Source organism: Lissotriton helveticus, chromosome 4_1 (assembly GCF_964261635.1).
Source record: "Lissotriton helveticus chromosome 4_1, aLisHel1.1, whole genome shotgun sequence".
Taxonomy (NCBI): domain Eukaryota; kingdom Metazoa; phylum Chordata; class Amphibia; order Caudata; family Salamandridae; genus Lissotriton; species Lissotriton helveticus.
In genome coordinates this window covers 2064661935-2064685662 of record NC_136063.1, presented here as the reverse complement: position 1 = coordinate 2064685662, position 23728 = coordinate 2064661935, and the positions used below count along the sequence as shown (strand labels likewise).

Genomic DNA, 23728 nt, shown 5'->3' with positions numbered 1-23728 from the left:
AATATGCTGCTAGGTTTGTCGACTTGGTGTTCGTCCTCCTGAAGCGCTGCATAGCCATGGAGTGAAAGTCTGTGGTGGCACTTTCTGTGTGACTCTGGTTAAAGGAGCTTCTTAAATGAGCCTCTGCTAAGAAAACAGCGTGGTGTTTGCTCCCCCTACAACGTGGGGCTACGCATTTTCAGGATCTTTCGGATACGTACCTGACAGTTTGTCGGTTTGGATGGATGCGAGATCCACCCTTAGACTGGCTGTTTCCTGTCTGGCACCTCTTGCCATGTTGGGAGTCTAATGGTGGATGCACTCTTTCTATAGCTGCTTACTCTGCTTTGGATTATAGGACTGTGTCCCCGTCCCTGCTGCTTATTACCCACACTCTCTGCTGTTATACTTAGGTTTTTTGTTTTTCATTTTCCTCCCAGGGCCGCCCTCGTGCCAGCCTGGCAGGTTGTCAGTTTCCCTTCCCCACTACAAAACAAATACCGTTCCCTAACTAGGCACTAATGGGTGATCCTCACTCCACAGACATTATCGGTTTTTCCCCATGTTTGGGACTTGTTGCCATGTTTTTACTCTCATTTCTGTGCACTCAACTTCCTATAAGGGTCCTAGCCAGTCATTACATGTGGCTGCTTCACTCTCTGACCTGTTTAGGGACTGCTTTGGTTCTGTTCTGAGGCCTATCTGTCTAGCTACTTTTCATGTATATGTGACGTGTCATATTTTTTCTTTTACTTTTAGGGGGTTGGCAACTTGTGGTTCCAAGACATGTTACCTGTACTGATTGTTCATTCCTGGCACCCTTAAATGTCGATACTGTATTCATTATGTTCAAAACTTTAATAAAGAACTACTTTTGGGAAAAAATGATGTAGATACTTGTGAAGGAGATATTGTAGAAAGGTTTGATATGATTTATACCACGATTGATTAATGATTGTTTCATGTTTTGAAAGGAGGAAAGTGAGCATCAATATGAAACAGATGGTGAAGAGTGTTCTCTCAATCCAGCAGCTGGGTGTCTGTCCAACCTGGGTGTTATGGAGAGTCATATTGAGTTCTCGTGCCTGTAGGTCTTCCAATAGTGCTACAGACTACCACATGTACTATAAATAGAACTTGATCATGCCTTTTTGGAGGGCTCTCATCTAGAATGAGTGTAGTTTTAATGGGCAATTAATGTTGCCTTGCGGGCATGATCTGGTGCAACATAGTTTTCTCACAAATCATAAAGGTACAATGTGGGGGCATGTGGCACAGGTGTAATGTGGACTTGGGGCTCTTTGGATTCTATTGAAATAGAGAGGGCGTGAAGTACATTCTGTTGCGTGGGTCTTCAACTAAAAATACACGACAAATCGGAGCTTCATGCTTTGAAAATGTGTGCTGAACTGGTTATTTTGTGATGATATTAAAAATAAGTACTTCTAGCACTGCCACCACAAGAATAGTTGTGCTTGTTTAATTGAGAAAAGCCGAAGGCTTATATAACTCTGATTCTCGTTCAACAATTTTTTAATAGAAACTTAGAGTAGTACATTCAGTAAGTGTCATCTCTCCTAGGCTAAAACCAGATCTATCAAAATCCTTCGTCTGTAGTGACAGCTACTCTATTTGTACAGGATAAAGGCACTTTGAAAGTGTTTAAGATTTAATGCAGGTCTGTTTTTTTAGGCAACCCGTAGTTTTTAGGGATTTCTCTCTCTATTATATGAGGTTCACAGCACTGAAACAGAGCACTACATGTCATGAAACCTGTATAGTGTCATCCTTGCCGGTTCTGACTCTTTTCTCAACTAATGTGTACTCCCAAGTAAAGCACAGGCTCTGTATAAATATATGCATTGCTATGCATTAGTAATTCCTACACAAGAAACATTGGCTCAAATGCTCAGGAATGCAATTTTTTGCTTTACAGTTTTATTTACAAAAATGTATTAAAACTCTTTGTACAATACCTCATTAAAATGAGGTTAATTAATTTATATGCCCACACATGCAGATTTAATCTTTTACAGCCATTAGTTTGCTTGCCATTTGTTTCTGTTCACTGAAGTGCATTTTTACCAAAAGAAAAATTAACAAAAAACATAGATACAAAAAAGTCCTGAAGTGACTACTGCTGAACTTCGATCGCTTGAAGTTAGTGGCAGAAATATGTAAGCAATCAACATTTTTTACATGCAGGTTTTTAGAAAATAAAACAAACCAATTACCAAACATCTCCACCTTTGTGAAGCTTCCACTCGTAAAAATTGTTTTTCATTCGATAAACATACATTTCTTTTTATACAGCATCTAAGAAAATGTTTCTTTTGTTTATTTTTTTAAAATTTTTAATACAACTTTTAAATTACACAGCTTTAGCTTCCCTTACTGGGATATCATAGCGTTGAGAAATTCAAAATCACAGTTTCATGTTCTGTACTCTTTTAAAAGTAAGTTTTTCTCTTGTAAAGAGGCATGACGTTTTTGGAATGAAAGATTATATCACATTTACTTGAAAATGATTTTGTTAAGAAGACTCTACTTTATTATATTTTAATAGAAAGATCTACTTGTATCCCATGTAAACTAGGTGCCTCAGTGCCCAAGGACGTGACTACATCAATTTCTAGTATCCGAACGCCCCAATGAATGCCCACTAGGTGCCCTGGTAGAAGCACACCTCTAATGAACTGCAGAAAGCAAATGTTGTCACGTTGAAGGCAAGCCAATAAAAAATCTTGCAAAGCAAACGTACTATAGGTGTTGCACAAATTTGAGTGTTTCTGTTTATTTACTTTATCCTCTGTCTCATTTCATCAAACAAAAACAATTCCATTTGTATAATTATACTTTTTTTTAGGAAGAAAGGTAGGTACACTTCATTACTGTTTAGACATTTCTCTTAGGAGAACTTCCACCATATATGTCTACTTCAAGTTGTGCTATTCTGGTCTAAGACTTTGTTAAGGGCAGGACAGGCTTCTCTGGACCACAGTAGTGCTTCCAAAATCTTCAAATCATGATACAAAATTGAAACAGTTCTCAAATGCTTCAAAAACCTCAAATCACAATTAATTCTGTGACAGGGAACATTGACACAGTACCTTGAAAGAGAGGAGACTGTGTTCCATTGTTTTTGTTTGTGCTATGAAAATTCTTGTCTGTTAAAAGCTAACAATAGCTTATATGGTATGACGCATTTAGAGCGGTACAAAGCTGACCTGGAAGTGTATCAACGTTATATGCTATTTATGTAGCAGTAAAAGGAAAGACATTTTTCAGATCTGAGCAATTGTAGATGCACACTTCTGAATATGTATCTTTATGCGCTGAGGTACACCTATACGATTTAGTTTTTAGAAATTAGGAAACAAGATGCTAATATTCTTTGATATTAAGCTTGAAGCATGTGGAATAACAGTACAAACAATAACAATATTCGGTCTTTTCAACACTATCTGGAACTGTAGAAACGCATTGAGAACTACTGCTCTTTCCTTTATGCATTGTAAAGTTCACAGTTGATTGAGAGACATATTATACCATGAGACAGCAGTTCTGATGAAAGCGATTCTAAAAGTGCCTGTATGACCCCACCATACTCTTTGTTTGGCCTCTGGCACTAAATGCCATATACAACATAGGAACCCATTGTACCAAGTTAATGACTATGCAAAGTCACTGGCCATAATTAATCTTTGATTTCCTAAGGAGTGCATTTAAAGCATAGCATTGGTGCAATCACAATGGTTATAAATTAGCTATTCTGGAAGCCAGAGGATTTTTGAATGACATATTTCCATTACGTCTTTACATTCAGTGCTCATTGATAAAGAACATTTCTTGTATGGAATGGGACAATAAAATATAAGCAAAAGGTTTAGAGAGGTAATAATAAAACCCGAGGAGTATTTATTATGGATGAGGTATACCAACCAAATAAAACTTTGTAGATACGTGGAGTGTTGTGGTAGAGGAGTAGATTCCTGATGTGGTAATACTTCTAAAACAAGGAAATTATTTTGGACTTTGAACGTTCTTTAACTGTGCAGTGGTATCAAATAATGGCTTTTGTTGAACTGATTTCTTTACAAGGATATTTTCACATACAAGGATCTCCGTCTTTTGCCATGTTCCCATTTTTTTGAGCAAAGCAAGAATATTTCAGTGATGGTTTTGCATTGTTGTGAGTCTCAGAATGTTTTCCATAAGGCACTGAAGGAAAAAGAATTCAGTTCTTCCTCATAAGAGTTCATTGCACCATCAGCAATTTCTTTTTAATGTCCGACCCCAAGGAGAGAGTATTACTTCCTCGAGTGGTCAGGGTCTAGTTAGAAGACACATGTTCACTTGCTCCGCCTGCTGCATGCCTTCCTTTTCTAGTAGTCTGTAAGAGAAAATGGCAAACATTAGGATATGCATTACTTTCTTTAGCAAAAGTATTACAATGGTATGGAACTTAACCAGAAGCCAGAGATTCCACACTGAACTGTAATTCTTTCTTTCAGGCTCAGTCATAGAAAATGGTAATGTTTCCTTATCATGCTCTTTGGGCAACTCTGGGAGAGAAGACAGGTAAGTGGAATAGGGAATGTATACGTACAACAAACTGTATGAATAAAATCTTTGTGGTACATAGGCACATTACATTTTTAACTGTGACCACACTCTTTGTCCCTTTGAAGAGTAAAAGTCAGTCAGGTTTTCAGGTAACCACAATGAATATATGTGGATACATTTTTCATATAATGAAATTTAGTTTCAGATTGTCTTCATATTGTTAATTTTTCTAAAATATCCTGACTGAATTTTAATGTTTGAGGGCTTGACAATCCTAATTTTATATTGAATGTTAAATTCACTTTGAAAATTGTTCTTATTTTAAAAGCGGAATGCAGGTTAAAGGTAATTTACGTGTCATATGGTGGACTAGTCCATTAACAATGCATTGCATGAGTTCAAATTGCACATAAATAAAGACATTACAACCATTTAGATACTGGAGGCCTTTAAACTTCACTTTAATACTGTGCTTTATGGTTACCATGGTTTACGGAAGCTAAGATTTTCAGGACCATTCTGACCTTTAATAGCTTATATTTAGACCTTTTACGGCCATTTGAGGAAGGCACTAATAATGTCTTAAAAGATATTGCAACCATGCAGTGTTATTGATAGTAATGTATCTCGTATTTGAATGCCCACACACGTACGTGATTTGGGAATTTGCAAGATATCAACAAGGAACAAGCCAGCATGGTACTAAGTAAACTGCTAAATTTCAAGAGGTTACATAAATGTAAATCTCCGCCCCTACTTTTACCAAATATAGCACTCGTTCTTAAGGTTCTTTTGACAAGGAATGTACCTGCTAGAAAGTTGGCACTTTGATTTGAATAGCACCAATGAAGTGCTTCAAGAAAATAATCTAATATGATCACTCTTTTAAGACTGAGTTGCAATACAGTCTTAGTTTAGACATTGCCTTTTCAAGTGAATCCATCAAAACACTAATATCTTAGTCTAGGTTTTACTGAATAAAAGTATTAGTTGCTATTTCTCCTGTCCAGAAAATGCTGAGAGATAATGACATGGACATCTAATATTATGCTCATGCAGACAGTGAGATAAGACTATGAAAGACAAATGCTTATTGCAGTCACATTCCTCATCATAACATTCAGGTTACCTAAATAGGGTTTCCAGTGGCTTAAGCCCCTGGGAGTGTTATCACAACTAAGATGAGAGTAACTATAATACTAATAATACCATAGCCCCACTTTCCACGCAAAGGGGCTGATTACAATGCCGGTCAGAAACTCTTCCGACCGACTCGGTCTCTGAATCGTTTCCATTGACTAGGTTTTGGGGAGTCTGACCGTTTACGATGCTTCAGAACATCGTTCGGTCAGACTCACATTGACTTCAACTGGAGCCTGTGTTTCGAACGAGAACACAGGCTCCCATTGACAAATGGGATGGTGAGGCGTACCTCCTGGTGCCTCACACTGTGCACGGTTGGAAAGAGGGGTTACCTTTGTACCCCCACGGTCCCCAACTGGAGGCCTACGGGTAACGGGGGGCCTGCTATATGCCCCTCAAAGATTCCAAAAGCCGTTTTGTGTGGGGAAGACCAATTCGTAAAGGCTGTCAGAATCTGACATCGTAATCCCTCGTCGGACACCGCGTATATAGAGCTGTACGATTCGGCTCTGAACGACTCAGGCTGTCCGAATGCCGACCAGAACAAAATTGGACAGCCCAAATGGTTTGCTTGCCTCGTAATAGGTCGGTCAGGAATGTATCTGATTCAGGCGGAAACATAGGTCCGAATCGGATTGAAGAATCCAAATCCCTTTTGGAGCCTTTGCAACTGACATCGTAATCGGCACCAAAGTTTGAATCTTCAAATATGATTAGAGAAGGTGGTACATGAAATATGTTTCTTTGCCCTAAGGAATGACATCTTGTTATAGATTTTAAGATGAGCACACATCTTGAAGGCATTATTCATTACAAAAGATGGGCAATGTAGATGACATTGTAGATAGAGTTGATATTCATAAATGATTACATTAAATCATTGTTCATTAGCGTTTATCTGGTGATCAAGTGTTAATTGTCTAAATTTAGGCAATCTTTAAATTCATTCAAAATTAGGATCATCAACACATAATATAACTTATTAGACCTTAATCTTACCCCTATATTTTGACACTTTCTGTTCCGTACACGTTGTAGCCTTCCCGGTACGTTGCGTAGTTCTGTGTATTGGTGGGAGGAGCAGGTTTAAAGTTTTGTGAATTTTTTGTGAGTTTCATTCTTTTCGTTTCTGCTCGTGACTTGTAACAGAATTCTATTAAAGCAACCATCATGGCGAGGCCCAGCCCTCCGACAAGAATGTAAAACACTCCAGCTACATTGCTCAGACTTAGAGCACTGGTCTTGTCCTGTGAAAAATCGACACGCTGATTAGTTTCACTTGGTAGAGGCAGAGAAGAAGAATAACACATTTCCCTATTCTAATGGCTAGTAATGTAGTCAAACTAATCATGCCCCAGAGTGTTTTATCTTAACCCCAATAAAAGGAACCCTGACGTCCAAAATCTGGAAAGTCTGTATTCAGACTCCCTATGAAATACTAGAAAAAAGGTAAATTCTCAACTTTATAAAGTAACAGTACAATATTATATAGGCATTCATGCAAATTAGTGATAAATCTATACATTTTAATGTTTAATATCAATGGATGGGCCTCACTTCTAATGTAATGTTTATCTTTTAAATTTCTGGTAGAATATCTATGATAACAATATGGGGATGTCTTTATAGCTGTCTGGTGTTCAGGACAACTAACACATCATGTCTTTTGTGGCCAGTGCTGGGTTGTATGTTTTATGTTGCTTGCTTTGTCTTTTTAGATATTATAAACAATTGATAGAAGGAATCTTCAGTTGAGACTGAGTCAACATATCTGTAGCGATGAAACAATAAGGTGAATGTGCTGTGGACAGCACATAGAAATCAATATGTTTCTATTGTATTACATTTTGTAGGTGTAGATCAAAGTTGAGTTAAATTTAAGTGAGTAGCTTAATGTCTTTTGAGACTTTATATGATCTATGAAATTCTAAAAGCAGTGGTAGTTTAACTGGAAGAACTGTGGCTGACTCTGAAAACTCCATGAGTAGGAGGTAGAGACTGAATGTAACAGGCAAATTCAGCAATTACATTCATAAGTTCAGATACCAATAATCTAGTGTGAAATCCCTCTTAGGTCTGGAGACCAAAATGGTCTATAGAAAAAGTGTTGTAAAAGGAGTGGTGCTGCACAGGTGATGTTCGGGAGGGAGACTGGACATTATTTTTAAAAATGGGTGTAGGTCTTTCCTCGTGAGCATATATGTAAACACGAAATGTTTAATACTTCTAGTGATAAGGGTTGTAAATGTGAGGCCGTTCCAATGACTGGACAGAGGATTATTAAGGGTTGATCATACATTTATTTTTTACTGGTTGGACAGAAGTAAAAAAAAAACAGGAATAGTATGGCGGAGTGCCTACTCCTTTGGTCTCTGCTATTGACAAAATGTGCTTATGGTTTGGCACATGGGGGCGAATTTGCAAGGATAGAAAAGACATCAACACCTTCAGCAGCACTTTTAATCTGGCTCTATATGTCTGCTTTACTGGTAGGCAGTTGTAAAGTCAGCAGGGAAGTTAGAAATTCACTAGAAATGTCTGTTTGGTGCCATCATATTTTTGTTCCTGTTTATGAAATGGATGTTGCTCATTGGTTGGCTTTATAATGATAGTAACTTAATATATCACTCTACACAGTACAAGTGTACTGTAGCAATAGCATGCATTTGCATTCATGAATATTCCATTCCATTCTCAAGGTATGTTTTCAGTGCATGCGTTATATTGCTACCTTGTAAAAAGGAGAGGGCCTACCATTAGCTACAAATTACTATTACACACAATAAAATGAAATTTAAACAGTATGTAGAGGAATAAATCAGAGAGAAATCATAAAAGAAAATATTGCTTTTTGAAAAGAATTCATGTTGTCATGGTTTGTAATGGGATGTTTCCCTGAAGAAATGTTATACACCCATGAAAGCATGTGGCTAAATTTAAGATCCACTAAACAGAAGTTGGATTTACTCATGTATTAATAGTAATACTATACTTCTGATACAATGATGAAATATGTACTACAGAAGCTCAGCATTAAAGTATGCACTAATACATATGTAATGTAAGGGTGTATACAAGTGTTAACCACTTTAAAATTCACAGAAAATGGTTTGTGATGACATAATATATATTTTAATGCTATTGGCCCCACCCAAATCCTTGACTTCCGTAAAGAAGAGGACTGATGTGATATAATGCTTTTGCATTATTTTCTAGTATAACTGAGAATTTTACAATTTCTGGAAAGTTATATTAGTGTGCATGTATGTATAGATATGTATGAACAGTGGGTCAAAATGTGATTTCTAATCAGTACAAAAAGACCTGCTGCGACTGACCTTACTTCCGGAGTCCTTGGCTCCACATTCACCCTTATCGTACCACCATTTGTTTTTCAGCTTGTCTAAGATGCCTTGTTCACTGAGTTTCAATACTGCAAGGTTTACAGGAGTTCTTCACGTGGGAAATAACATAAATAACATTATATTATGTTATTTTATGTTATTCAAGCTTTAAACTACTTTCATAACTATACAAAGCGATAAAGCAGGGTTCCTGGCTACAAAGTCATTACACTGCAGGCAACCTGATATTCGTCAACACTACTGTGACACTAGTCTACCAGGTCCTGCCCATATCGCTTTGAGTAATCGGCACACACTGTTAAGTTAGGATACTGTCAATGAAGATACTTTAGTGGCTTTAAGAAATATTCAGATTTTTTTGTGTGTGTTTTTTTTTTTAAAAACAGTAGCTTGTTTCATTTTGATTGCAAGTTAGATCAAACTGGGAGACCTTATTCGCCAAGAGGAAGATGCAAAAAATAGGGTGTCCGTAGTAGGCAACTGTAATGCATGGGTTGTTTGCATTCCGAAAAAGTTGCAGCATGTCAACTTGACACCAAAGACATGACAATGGAAAAATCCTTCATTTATGATGCTTTGCCAAAAGCAACGCAGCAAGCTTTGTTGCCAGTACTTGAAACTTGGTTCTTGAACACCGTTGGGCAAGCTGTAGTTTCACTATCAGTTATGACATGGAAAATAGGACGACTTAAAAGTTCACCCAGTTGTTAGGTGCATGGATGGGTAAGATAATGTAGACATGGTCCCAAACCTTGAGACTGACCCCTGTAAGATAAAGGCAATTAAGGTGGGTCTGGAGGGGATTCAAAGTAAAGCTGTCAGTGATGAGATAATCAATTTCACAACACTGCAGAAATATGATGCACAGTTGCAGGAGTTAATGTAGAAATCATTCATTCATTGGTTGAGTTGTAAATCTCATACTATATAGTGTCACAAAGTGCTTCCTTGTATACACACCGAGAAAGAGCTAGTCATGTAGATTCAAAGGCGGAACCATCAAAACACATACATGTATTATTCCTGTCTACCAGCACACCATGGTTTCAGCTCATGGTGGTGGTATGGTGCTTTTTTTTCTTTGCCAAATTCAACTCTCCAATGTTTCAAGAAAAAGCTCTCAAATAGAACTATACACCCTAAAGGGCAGAGCACCTTCTTTAATAAGAGGTTTAGTTTGATGTTAAGACAGTGCAACTATTTGTGATATGCACATATATGACCTTCAAACTGAACTTCCTCGACGACATTGCAATTTAATGTATGCTCAACATTCCTCATTGAAATGCATTCTGAATGTATGCATTATGGACCAAAATTGAACTTTAAAAAGTAGAATAAAGGTATATTATATATAGAAATGTCAACAATCTCTAATGACGTTATTCTGATGAAAACTATTAATACCTTGACCACCAGTTGTGTAGTATGAAGGTCAGCGGAATAACTGAATGGAATGTTGACTATGTATGTACCTCCACATATGCGAACACACAGTTACTCCAGGTCTTGATACATTCTTTTAGGAATGGCCTTATAAATTATGCTACAGTTTATAAAACATAGATTCTTGGGATTCCATGAAGTTGTTTTTCAAATAAAAGAGTCACAAACTGGTAATGCGCATAAAGAGATTCCCACATCGGTGCCTTCAAATCAAAAAGCAGTGCCTGCAAAAACATTAGGTTTAGTAGTAGAAGAAAGAGATAAATAAAAGGCATGTCAGTGTTTAACTAAATTATGAACGATACTAAATTATGTCTTAATTTATAAATAATTATCCCGGAAGCAGTTAATTAATCATATTCATGTGTGAGTCAAGCCTTTCATAGGGACGTAAGAAAAGCACTGTAAAGGGGTTAATAGTGCAACGAAAAAACTAAATTAGCACAGAGTTTATACATTGGAATTTGAATAGGTATTTATAAAGCACGAGCTGTCACTCCGAAAGGAGCATGCTGGCGCTATGCGTGAGAAAGTCAAGGTAGACAGGTGAGGGCATTATATGAGTGATAGACAGGGTTCATCTGAGGACCCAAAGATCCAGGTGTTCAGGGCCATCCTGAACTGGGTTTCTGTTTCGATAAATGTTGGGGAAAGTCTTAATTCTAAAAGGTACTGAAAGTGGCATTGCCTGCTGCATTTTTAATCAAAACGAAATAGACAGCTATAAAAAAGAGAATATTGAATATTGCAGTTAACTTTGCTTGAATGCGAAGAGTAATGAGGTTGGCAATCAATATAAAGAAACTCCCTTTTCTAAAAATCACTAAAAGCACTCAACTAGCGACAACAAATACTCCCAGCAGAAAAGTCAGCAAAAAGGGCCTAATGTGGTCATGCAACCATCCCCAAAGTGTATGCCAGGCTTTGGCAGCTCAGACAAGAAAGTACAGTCCACTTTGGTGCTATGGTGGCTGCTTTCAGCTCTCCTAAAAAAGAGTTTTGACTGCAAGAAGGGTTGCCCCACGTGTGCTAGCGGAGTTGAAGAAACGTATGTCCACATAACCAGGTTGTTACTTGGCATTTTCATGCGGCATATACTTTAAAGTGCCCTAAAGCGCGAAATGATAGCAGCATTGATCCTCTTTGCATTACACTGTAATGTATGCACAAAATGAGATTTTGTAGGTGTAGATCCATTTAATTGTGTGTAATATTACAACACTGCTCTGTAACACCACGCAGGATTAAATACCACAAAATCAAGTAGTGGCTTGCCTTCTATGTATATATCAAAATGTCTACAAAAATGTGAGCTTACATAATCTTCTCTCTGATCTTTTTCCATCTTGGGCATGTTCACATAAGTACACCCGACACAGGCTGGAGGAAGTCTTTCTAGTGTGGGAGAAGGAATTGAATACTTTTCAGACTTCGAGGATTGCAAGGTAAAGGGTCTTTCCACAGGGAAAAATGTTTTGCCGTGGAGAAAAAAAATAAACAGAGAAAAAAAGCGCAATTTCACAGCTGCATACTCAATGTGGAAATTGTATTTTCCAGGAATATGCTTGGCAACCTACGAGGGGCGCATCTTCCAAGACACTTCTGGGAAGTTTTGTGATTTTTTTAAAAACGCTACAGATAGGTCAAGTGGGAGAGTAAATCTCCAAACGTACTTTTACATTTTTTTTTTCACATCAGGACCAACATAACTATTGAGGCCTTTGTCATGAAACTGAACATTTTTCAAGACTCAAATACCCCAATTTTTGAAGTTCGGATTTACTTAATTACCATTTGATTTCCAAACGGAAAGCTCGACACAGCTTCAATTCGATGAGAAACTGTGGTCCACAGGTGGTTTTAAAAATGTGAACCTTGTATATATTCCTACTATTATACAGTTTTTAACAATCTTTTTCATGTTTTGCTATTTTGGGCTTTGCTTTATTGCACAGGCTACACAGGGATGGAAGTTGTTCTTTTGGTTGTCCCTTGAATCTGTAATGACAAATAGGTGCATTAGTTCTGAAAATGTATTTGCTCATGTAGTCTCAGATTTTGTGTCTACTTCAATTGCAGTAATCTACCCAACTTCTCACCTGCCCCTGGTCAGATTGAAGACTGCTTCCATTTGCTTGTAGACAGTTAAGGATGGTCTGTGAAATGGTTTTTCAGTGTCTCATCCCTACTGAATATCATGTGTTGTTACTCAACTAATATATTGCATTGTGATCGTGTTGGTTGGAAGATGCTGATCAAGGGAGCCTATTCTGCAACCATCACTTCCCTGCTAGCAGTAAGTTATTTGAGGATGCTGGCGATGAATAGTCAACCTCTTTCCCTAATTATCTGTTCACATATGGTAAAAAAAGACATGCAGAGTGTCCCCTTGTCGTCACAGCAAAGCACAGTGCACTGTTAGTTTACGCCTGCTTTCTCCCTCCATTGCCTGATGAGGATTCATGTCCTACAGCGCCAAGATACCCGCTGGGTGATAGTTACGCTCTACAAATATCGTATACAATACAATACATTATGATGTCAGATTGTCATTAGTCAACCTGCATGTAAATAGTCCCTATTGCCCTGTGTGGGGACTCACACAGTGCACGCTGCCATCCAATTCAGACAAAAAGACTGATGGAAAATAGCCATGCACTCATGTGCAATCACATATACTCTTCTGTGAGGGCAAGGGATACACAGGTCCTTCTTGAATGCACAAAGGACACTGAACTAGCCAAATTAAGATGGAGTTTGAATATTCACTAAAGAGTTCAAGAGACAACATGCTACAACAGAGACAGACTAGTACTACAAACAAGCATTTGCAATGCAATAGGTCTCACACTTACGCAAGTTTCAGCTATTGACAATGCAAATAACAATGCCTTTTATTTTTGTTTTTGTTTTTAAAACATAAATAAAAGGTATTGTCATTTACAATGCCAATAGGTTAAACTCACGTAAATGCAAGACCTATTGCATTGCATCTGTGTGTGTGAAAATTCCTGGTGAAATTAGACAGACACCTCACCATAACTGACTGAAAGCACCTGTACACAACCATTTATCCTAAAATACATTTATTATGGGGTGTAAGAGAGAGAAAGGGATAACTTCATAGCATATATATATATATATGCCTCAGGGTCCAGGCTCCATGATGCAAGCAAGGGGTGCCTCATCCTCTGGGTTGGTGTAGCAAATACAGTCATAATCTGTTACGACTGAAGCAGCTGGTGCAGTTGGTCCGGGTGCCATTACACCTGCTGAACGAAAGACAGGCACGCCCTGCTTTGCTTACTTCAACCGCTTGCAGTTGCTGCATGTCTGATATAAAAACAGACCGCCTTAGCCACTTAGGTAGACCCTAACTACGGAATTCCGCCTTCTGTTCCCCCGCCACTCCACCACAGGGTTTCACACCCCACCCCATCTCTGGCTCGTGCCTGCAGCTCCCGGCTACTCCTACAGCCCCCGGTGGGGAGCCCGCCTCGCCACCCATCACCCCCAGAGGAGGAGCGCACCGGCTGAGGCCTCCAGTGCACACATGGCCTGTGCGGCAGTGGACAGCTACGGGTAGCAGCAGCACAGCTGGGCGGCGGGCAGGAACGCACCCCCCGCAACCTGCTCACTCCCACAGCAACAGAGCAGAGCCCGCTGGCCGCTCCGGAGCCTCAGCTCGGTCTCCCTGGGGGACAACAGTGTTTTTTCAGACTGCTCCTAGTGCATGCTTCCTGCAGGATGGCGGAGGCTGAACTGCACAGGGAGAGGCTACAAGCCATCAATTGAGTGCCTTCTTTGGTGCCGTGCATGCTGGATGCTGGCTGTTCAGGTGGGGCCGGGCATCTAGGGGTTGCCCCCTCCCGAGGGGGTGCAGGAGGCGGAAGAGCACCTGGGAAGTTGGTAGCAGCTCCTCTGCTGCTGCATCTTGGCTGCTCCCGCCTATAATTGTGTGATCTTGGGCTGGTGCTGGCCATCTCTTGCCCCGCCTTGACCTATAGTGAGATCGGTTTTAGTAGCATTAATGTGATGGGGAAGAATCGATTACGAAACTGACGGGGACGAGAGTGAGGAAAAAGGGTGGAGCGTGGGGCTTCTGATCAGAACTTAGTAGCACAAAGGGGTCTTCTTCAGGCACAAGAAACCCTCATCCCATTAATGAAGCAGATGAGTGTAACACAGCGCGAGCACAGCACCACCCATCAACTGGCTGTTCTAAAGGCACGTGAACGCCCTTATCAAAACACTGATTGCTCAGACCAGCCAAGAATCTAGCAAGTTTAACACATTAACTCGCATGCAGTTGTATTTAACACGTGCACTTTTCGATCACTCTGGCTTGTTAAAGATGTGTGGATACATGAAATGCTATACAAACAGTATGAAATTATTAAACAAACAATTGCAATTCGAAAATATACTGGGGTATTTGCATAGGCAGGGACTATTAGGGAATAATAATGACAGGTAACGAGAGAAAGAAAACGTGTGTGATAGTGGAGACGGAGGCAGGCAAAGGGAGCGAGAGGGAAAGAAACAGAAGTAGAGACAAACGGAGAAAGAGAAACAGAAAGGCGAGAGAGGGGTGTAGAGAAACAGAGAGGAGGGATTTAGAAGGAATGCAAGAGACAGACAGATGCAAGGGGGAGACAAAGTTGGAGAGAGAGAGAGAGAGAGAGAGAGTCAGAGAGAAGATAGAAACATACAGAGTAAAATGTAGAAAGTGAACCAAGGAGCTACAGAGAGAGATACATACAGAAAGAGAGAATGAGAAAATGAGAGAGAGTCATAGAAACGAGAGAGGGACAGGCTAGGAGAGGTGACATATGCATGCATGTAATGTGTCACATTCACTTCTGAAGGATGGGGGCACAGTTCGTTACAGTCAGGGTTGCACGGTAAGTTCCCGCTGGGACCTCTGTGGGGCTCGTTACCTCCAGAGTTCCCTCTGTGACACTCGACCTTTGGTATGGCCTCCAGTCCTTTTCTCCAGCTCCACATGTCTGAGATTGGGCCGCGTGCAGAAATGCCTATGTATGGCTTGTGGCTTTAGACCCTGCATTCCGCAGACTTAGTCGTATGCCCCGTGGCATGCCGGTGCCAGGCTGAAAAGTGCCCTGTGTGTCTGTAATATGAGTTTGGTGTTACCAGTGGAGTGAAGGGGAGAGCCATAGATTTTGGTATACCGTGAGACTATGAAGGCTGTTGCATATTGCAAGCAGCGCAGAAATGAAGATGCGTTACATCTGCTGTGGGCTGTCTGTGGTCTTTGAGGTTCCCTGTGAAAGAATGTGTCCTCTGTTCACTCTGAGCTCGATTCAAGAGCAGCTTTTCAGAAGCACGAGTGCAGCAATCCTTTCCACTTCTCCGCATGGCGACTGTCATCCGTGTTTACTGAAATTATAGTGCAAACCACAATAACGTTTTTATATGTTGGCCCAACTCAAGTTCTGCAGGGTTTGCTCAATTCTCTGGTTCATTACCAATCAAGGCGTGGGAGTAAAGAAAGTGAAAGCGCCATGTGCGCGTACGCTGTAATTACAGGAGACGGCCGGGAAACTCTGCAGAATGCAATGCAAAGCAGCGCTCTGTGCTCGTACAGCATACGCATGCATAGCTTCTGTCTGGGCGCGTACACATGCCCTGTCCGGGCAGGCATGCCAAACGAAGACAGGGAGGGAAAAAAACATGCTTCCCTTCTAATAGAAAGCACGGATTTTTAAGGAGCGCCAATAAGAAGAATGAGTGGAGCTTCCACCCTCGCTTCACAAACTAAAGCGACGACAATAGATCATGCCAGGAGTGTGCAGTGCATGCGCTGCATCGCTAGGCGAGACCTAAAAATGGCAATTGGTATTTACATACTGCTCAAAACTATCTTGATTTAACACATCTGTTGAGAAAATACCTTAATTGCTTACAGGCAATAAAGAAACCAGTTGTAACTTTGTGGTTTGACCTGTGTTGCATTACATTTCATTGTGGTATGTGTTCTCATTCATTCACCCGTGGATTTTGGTGCATTCCCAGATTTACTGGAGCTAGTAAACCTGGGATTGCATATAAATGCTACACCTTTCCCAGTGAGGAATAACAAGAAGAAATATTTTTATTTCTCCTTGTTACTTCCTCTTTCTTTGCATGATGCATTCTTCTGTAAGCATAGAAAGAGGTAAATGCCTCTAAGGATTGTTTTTATGCAGGAAGGTGTCCCTTCCTGCACAAAAACCATCCTGCCTTTAATTCAGGTACACCTGCACTATGGAGACAAGGTGCCGGTATTGGTACTAGACTGCACGTAGTCTGCCAAGCACAAGGAAGTAGCCGAAATACTTCATATCTCTGTAAATTGGAGCATTTCTGCTCCCTTCCTTTTTTGCTTGCTGCGCAGTGTTGCATGGAAGGTTAGTAAATATGCCCCCTTGCCCTTAATGTTTCGGACAGTGAGGATATGGGAAAAAAACATCTCCCCCCACCCCCTTTATAGAGCCTCCAGCGAGGTCTGTTAAACCTGTTGGGGCAAATTTACTGCTATTTCAAGCAATGCAGCCCAGCAAAGGAACTTGCTGCACTGTCTTGCGTGAAAGGGAGCGAGCAGAAATGCTCCTTATTTACAAAGATATGGAGCAGGGGTCTACAACCTTTTCTGTAGTGAGAGCTACTACTGATCAGCGAAAATCACTGTGAGCTATTGACAGCTAAGCAACTCGTGTATTGTTAACGGACACTCTCACAACCAGCCTTATGTCAAAAGAACCAGATACTAGGGTTTGAACAAAATACTTTGATGAGGGGCACTATGACGAGACTTCCATGGGTGTCAGTGAGCGTGCAGTCTTTGGTGATGTATAAACATGTGCACGTATGAATGGGATAAATGTATATGGGTGACTGAGATCCTTTGTCGTATGCACTTGTGGCACTGGAAGACCTTTCGTGATATGTGCCACTCTTACATGTATCACACAAACATATAACCATTTTTTTAAATGAGAGAAATTTAAAGTGCAAAAAAAGTTCTTCAAAAATGGTAATGATATGGAACTTTTTTCTGCCCTTAAGTTTTTTCCCCTTAAAATAATGGGTTTATTTTGCAGTTATCAATATGGCATTGTGCCTACTAGCCACTGGGAACAAGGTGTTTTCTGTGTGTAATGGCTATACTTTGAAAAGGCAGAAAATAAAACTGAAGAGTTAACTTTATGTTTTTTATGGATCCCCCCTCAAAAAAAATCATCATTTAAATTTCATCTCAAGTGTCACAGTTTAAAAAACTAGACATCGTGTTCCCATCGGCCTATAGACAAGGTGCCATATTTATGACAGAAAATGCAGCTATTTCTTTAAATGGGAAGAATTTAAGGTGAATAAACACGCTTCATAAAGCATTAAGACATATTTTGCTTATTTGAAAGTGGAGCAAAACATTAAGACATAATTTTTCATAGAAATATTTTTATCCACTTTACATTTCTCCCATTTAAAAAAAGAACTGTATTTTTCAGTTATAAATATGGCACAGTGTCGGCTCTACTGGCTACTGGGAGAAAGAGGCCTGCTGTTTGTAAATGCAACACTTTGAAATGGGAAAACATTAAAATGAAGAGTTAACTTAATCATTAAGGTAATTGTTCATTTTAAGCATTCAGGAACATTATTTGGTTCTCACACTCCAATATTGAAGTGACAAGGACTTATTTGAGAGCTAAATACCTGAGTGCTTCAGCTCCTTATTTCTGTGCCTTGGTCAAAAATGTGTCTCCAGTGCTGCTCATTATCAGGACCCACTATCTGCAGCCTGAAGATAATAATGTAAAATAAACACAGTCGTCCCTTTTTTAAAACGAACTTAAGGCTGTGAGCTACGGCACCCTTGCACCATAGTGCATAGATACCTTCCTACACAAAACAATTCTTTGAGACATATTCCTCTTTCCATTCCATTCTGTAGAATGCAGCACACAAGGAAAGGGGAAGTAACAAGGATTAATGAGTTATACCTGAACTCAGGATACTACCAGCTACTCCTGGACCCAGAGAGGTTACATCACCAAATTCTTCACACATGTTGGGATCTGAAGGCACAAACGACTAAACTTTGTAATTTATTTAGGCTCCGAAGTATCACAAAATGTAATTCAAGAAGCCCTATCCAGATTAGAGGGTGCTCTGAATATAAGTGACAGCATCCTGATATTCATCGGGATAGTTGCTGAGCACCACAAAAGACTTTGCACAGTGCTGGGACTTTAGCCTTGGTTTCACAAATCCAAATGCGAATTCTTCAAAAATCAAATACAGTTCTTTAGACAGGTGTTTTCAAAAGACAGAGTCAGTGCTGAACTAGAAAATTAGGAACAAATCAAAAAAAATCCCAAACCGGCATATGATCTTTGGAGTACAGAGCTTCCTCAGCATGCTCTATTATTGCAGTCCCTTCACCCCGAAGCAAGCCATCAACCAGTAGAACCCCTCTGAGCACTCATGACATGCTAAGCCAGTGGGGAAAGGAGGGTCAGAAAAGCACACTACTGCATTCCAATGCATCATCGTCGTTACTATGTATGTTGCATCCTTCAAGTACTTTGACCCCCAAAGGGACACAGAAGTGGTAGCCGACGCAGGCCCTGCTGGGCTAAGGATGGTTCTCGAACAGAAACAAGAGCCAGGCTCATGGACACCAATTGCCTTAGTGAGCAGAGAGCTTACCAAAAACTGAAGCCTGATACTAATAAATACAGAGACAAGCACGTTGTGTTGCATAGAGTTCCACATGCATCACTATGTCTGTGGTTTTAGGAGGATAACAGGCCACAAACCGCTGGCTCATCTCTTCGCAGAATCCTGCCAATACCCCTGATACCTGACCCCTGGAGAAGTAGGTCATGCAACTACAGAATTACTGATTCACAGCTGCCTGCAGGCCAGACATTGACACTCCATCAAATAATCTATCAAGAAACCATGTAGCTCTTGATGCCAAAGCACCGAGTATGTAATTGAATAGCCCTGCAAACCTATTTCCAGTTGTCATAAATGCTTTTGTGAATCAGCCCCAGAATCTTTTGAAACTCATGGGGGCTGATTTACAAAAGCATTTATGACAACTGGAAATAGTTTTGCAGGGCTATTCAATTACATACTTTAACTTGCCTCTATCAATCAGTCTCGAAACGTCCAACTCTCTCTTGGAGAAGTGCAAAGAGGGTACCGTTCTTTCTAATTCGTACTAATTGCACATAAATATATCCTGAATATTCCCATTGTATTCCCATTTGAGTTGTCTTAGGTGCAGGTCATAAAGGCATGTAGGAGTGTGTAAAAGAGTACTACAGGATTATTACTTTCCGTACTCCAAACTATCTTTGTGAATAGGTCCCATAGTTTGGAATCATATCTGAAGTAGAAGTCTAGATGACTTATCATGTGCATTCTTTATATTTAGCATTAGAAACCCCTTCCCTCCAAGTATTCTATTGAGTTTCATCACACAACACCCGATTTGCATTTTGTTAATCATATAAAAGCTATCAAATTCTAAATATTTTTCTTCTGAGACTAAACTATCAAGGTAACAGACTTATCTTTTTATACTTCTATAAATAAAGTGCAGTATTAGACAATAAACTGATCACCCCAACAACAAATTAAAGCTTGGCATAAAGTAATGGCATTTTATGATCAAATTAACTAAAGTCATGCAATTGATCGTTGTGTGTTTATCATTCTGTTCTCTCATTCAGATGGAGCCAAAAAAAGTGGATAGATAAAGACCTAAATAGTACTCCCCAGGGCAAATGAAGGGGGGTGATCAACTGCAAGTGAACAACAAAAACAGGGAGATGTAATCAGGATCTGAGATGGATGCTAGCAGATGGCGGGAGAGGAAAGCCATGAGGTCAAGAATGTAGATGTGGAAAGCAGAGGCACAGGGTCTCTGTGGAGGGGTTAAGTGGTGGAACCCAAAGGAATGAGGGAGGAAGAAAAGGGGTTAAACATGGCCATGAGTGTATCCACGGACATTCTACCAATTACCTGCTACGGGTAATGTATTTATTGCAATGTTTCCAGGATCCTTTTCTCAGTACATGTGCAATGTAACATATGTGCCAACAGTGGTCCGGCAACTTTAGGAAGCTAAGAGAGATTTTCTCGTGGAATGGCAAAAATAGACAAATGTACTATTATATTACCTGAAAGTTCTGGTGTGTGATTTGCTCATTCACAGTGCGTTCTATACGGTTCTAGTGATTCATGAACCTCACAGCACTTGACAGTGGATTATAATTTCACCAGACTCCCTCGATGGAACAAATTAATCTGTTACCCATTCCCCCCATTGTAAAGGCAAATTGTGGGAGGAATATAGGCAATTTTAAAGGTGAGCCACGTTGCAACCTTTAGAGAAGGATACCAGATAGGATATTTCAGCATAAATTACCCACCTCACACGTACTGATGATTTTTTTTAAACCCAATCTCCCACCGGGTAAGAAAGGTGGGTAGTCAGAATACTTGCAGGAGGTAGTTTTTTATTTTTTATAGCGTTTTAAATAGCACAAACTTGACCCGAAGGTATCGGGTATCAGAGAGCTTTACATACCACCAGTTGCATTACATGAGGACACATTCATTTTTGTTAGGCACGGGGAGATTAAGTGATTTACCCAGAATCACAGGGCGTTCAGCGTCCTTGCCGAAACTCGAACTCAGTTCCTCAGATTCGAGGTTGACCGCCCTAGCCGTTAGGCCAATCCCTCTCCCTGCTTCTGGTTGATTTTCTCCCTGCCCTTTTGCACGGTTGAGTGACAAAAACTTCCCCCTATAATTTCTAGCCACCTCTGGACAAGACCTATGAATTTAGCAAATTCCCTAATCTAATAATACATACCCCCCAAAAAACAAATCAGTCTTCAAAGAGCTCCCTGGATAATGGTCGCGCCCACCGTGACCTTTAAGAGTCAGGGTGAACCCTACTATTAAGCATTCTACTACTAGAGTGGGTGAGGGTTGAATAAAAAAGGTTTTCCTTTTTCTCGCCACTGAGTGAGGTGGAGTAGAGGCGGCATATGATCTACTTACACGCTGCCACCTTTAGAGGAGGATACCACATAGGATATTTGATATTTAATAGTGGGTACGAATCCCCTTACCTTTCATTTATGAAAGGACCTCTCTACCCTTCTGGGTCCTAGAGTTCCTCTCCCGCCTTTAAGTGTTTAATGGGAATTTATGCTGCCAGATGGTCTGCAAAGTGAACTGGGTTTTCATTTCACCTAGTTTGAAATCATTGTGAATAAATTACAAGTAAAAGTCATTTTCTGTCTGAGAAAAAGGTGAAGGGCAAAATAACCAAACCCCTCCTTTAGGCAAGGCAGCAGGCATTTCTTTTTTAAATAGCTTACAGTTTCAGAAAGCATTGCATATATACACACAAAAATCAAATTTTTGATAAAAATGAAAGCAGGCCGGAAGACCACACCAATGTCCCAGTTTCTGATTTCATTTCCAAACAGAGCAGGGGCTGACAGCTAGCAGCTCAGTGAGCAGTGGTATAGCCCTCCTTGGCCTTGGCCCAATTGGTGGCAAAAAGTCATCCCCCATGCTGTGGGGTGTCCGTTACAAATCATCCCCTCCATCCATGGCGATTAACCCAGCATAAGGGTCATAATGCCCCCTGCCCTTAAGCTAGGTGAAAGCACAAAACAAAAGGAGACTGGGATTTTGGGCAATGCAGGGGTCTTACATAAAGGGTGTCAATAATAAATAAACTTTGTCTCACTGTCACCTAAATAGCAGAGATTATTTATTGTTTAACCAATCACTGGGGCTTCCTTTTTGAGGAACTTCAATTTGGAGTCCTTAGCAACTATTCTTCTCGTGACCAACACGTCAGGATAGCAGGCTGGCTGCTCAGAGATTTTAAACTCTCATTCTACAGAGCTGTGAGTGAGGCTGGCAGAGGAGGGAGTGTAGAGACAGGGAGGGGATACTGAAAGAGGAGGGAATAGAGTGTGGGTGGGATAGTGAGTGACTGCAGTGAGAGACGATACATGTGGCACTTAAGAGGCTGGTGGGGAAGTTGGGAGGCTAGGAAGGAGAGCAGTGGCTGAGGGCAGAGAGCACAGAGGAGGCGTGGCAGGGGTGAGTGGACTGTCTGGAAGTGAGAGGCCGGTGTTGGTAGCAGAGAGAGAACAGGGTTAGTGGAGAGTCTGAGGGAGAGAGAAGAAAGACTAAGGAGAGATGAGAGGCAAATGGAATAATTGGACAGGTGGGGACAGAGACTGAGGTGGTCAAAGGGGGCACACTTGGATGGAGAGAGGACAGACTGTATGGGATGGTAGAGAATGGGACAGTGGAAAGTCCAACAACAGAGGCGAAGAAACTTAGGGAGAGCAGAGAGTGTAAGGGAAAGAAGACAGACTGGATGAGATAGGAGGGAGACCATCGGGAAAGTGGACAAGCAGAGGTGGAACAGTGCAGGCTGGAGGTAATAGCAGTGCTTAATTTGAGCCACTGGCTTCCAGCAGTGGTTAGTTTGTAAAAAGCAAAAGTGACAGGGCTCCCACGAGAAGGTATCTTGCACTAGCCCATATCTCCTGTTATCGCCGACTAAAACAGAACCAACTACTAACCATGACAGTGGGGATAGGATTAGGTGTAATGGCAAGAGCTGCAGACCTCCGCACTGAGGAACCAGGTTCGAGTCTCAGCTTTGGCTCAACATGCTGTGATTCTGGGCAAATCACTAAATTTCCCTATGCCTACCATAAAATTATGTGTACTTAACTCCCATAAAAAGCACCAGTGTTGATAATTTAGTTCATGTGCTAAGCACCAGAAACCACTGGCTCAAATTCAGCACCAACACTTAATAGTCAACACCGTTGCTTGTGAAAATGTGTCCCAAAGTGGCACTGTCTGGCTAATTTTGAGATGACCATAATAACTGTCAATTATTAATTCAAAATAGATTAAAAATGACTATTACCTGTGCTCAAGTTATTCTTACAGGTTTAGGGACCTGGACTAGTCCGAGTTGTCACATTTGTAGTAGTGTGATGGTTAGTAGTTTTGTTGCTGCTGTCATTGACAGCATGGCAGGGGCATGCAGTGTCCTCCTGACGAGAGCCCTGGCACTTCTTCTTTTTTTTACAAATTAGGCACTGGGACTTAATAGGTAGACTGGATAGGAGGACAGACTGTGGAGTGTGAATGTACTT

The 23728-nt window shown here is 40.5% G+C and overlaps 1 protein-coding gene across 3 annotated transcripts in view; it reads right to left on the bottom strand.

Moving 5' to 3' along the window:
* Positions 1-1896: 1896 nt before the first annotated feature.
* The window catches only part of GRIA3 (glutamate ionotropic receptor AMPA type subunit 3), a 1208798-nt gene continuing 1186966 nt past the window's right edge, over positions 1897-23728 (bottom strand). The window contains exons 14-16 of one of the 3 annotated variants that reach the window (XM_078688742.1): positions 9027-9141; positions 6688-6935; positions 1897-4372 (exon numbers count right to left, since the gene is read on the bottom strand). In XM_078688742.1, coding sequence (XP_078544868.1) covers positions 6690-6935; positions 9027-9141 — 361 coding nt within the window. In that variant the 3' untranslated portion in view covers positions 1897-4372; positions 6688-6689. Of the gene's footprint in view, positions 4373-6687; positions 6936-9026; positions 9142-23728 lie in introns of those variants that run through there. The other 2 variants (XM_078688743.1, XR_013610694.1) reach the window with 2 other exon arrangements.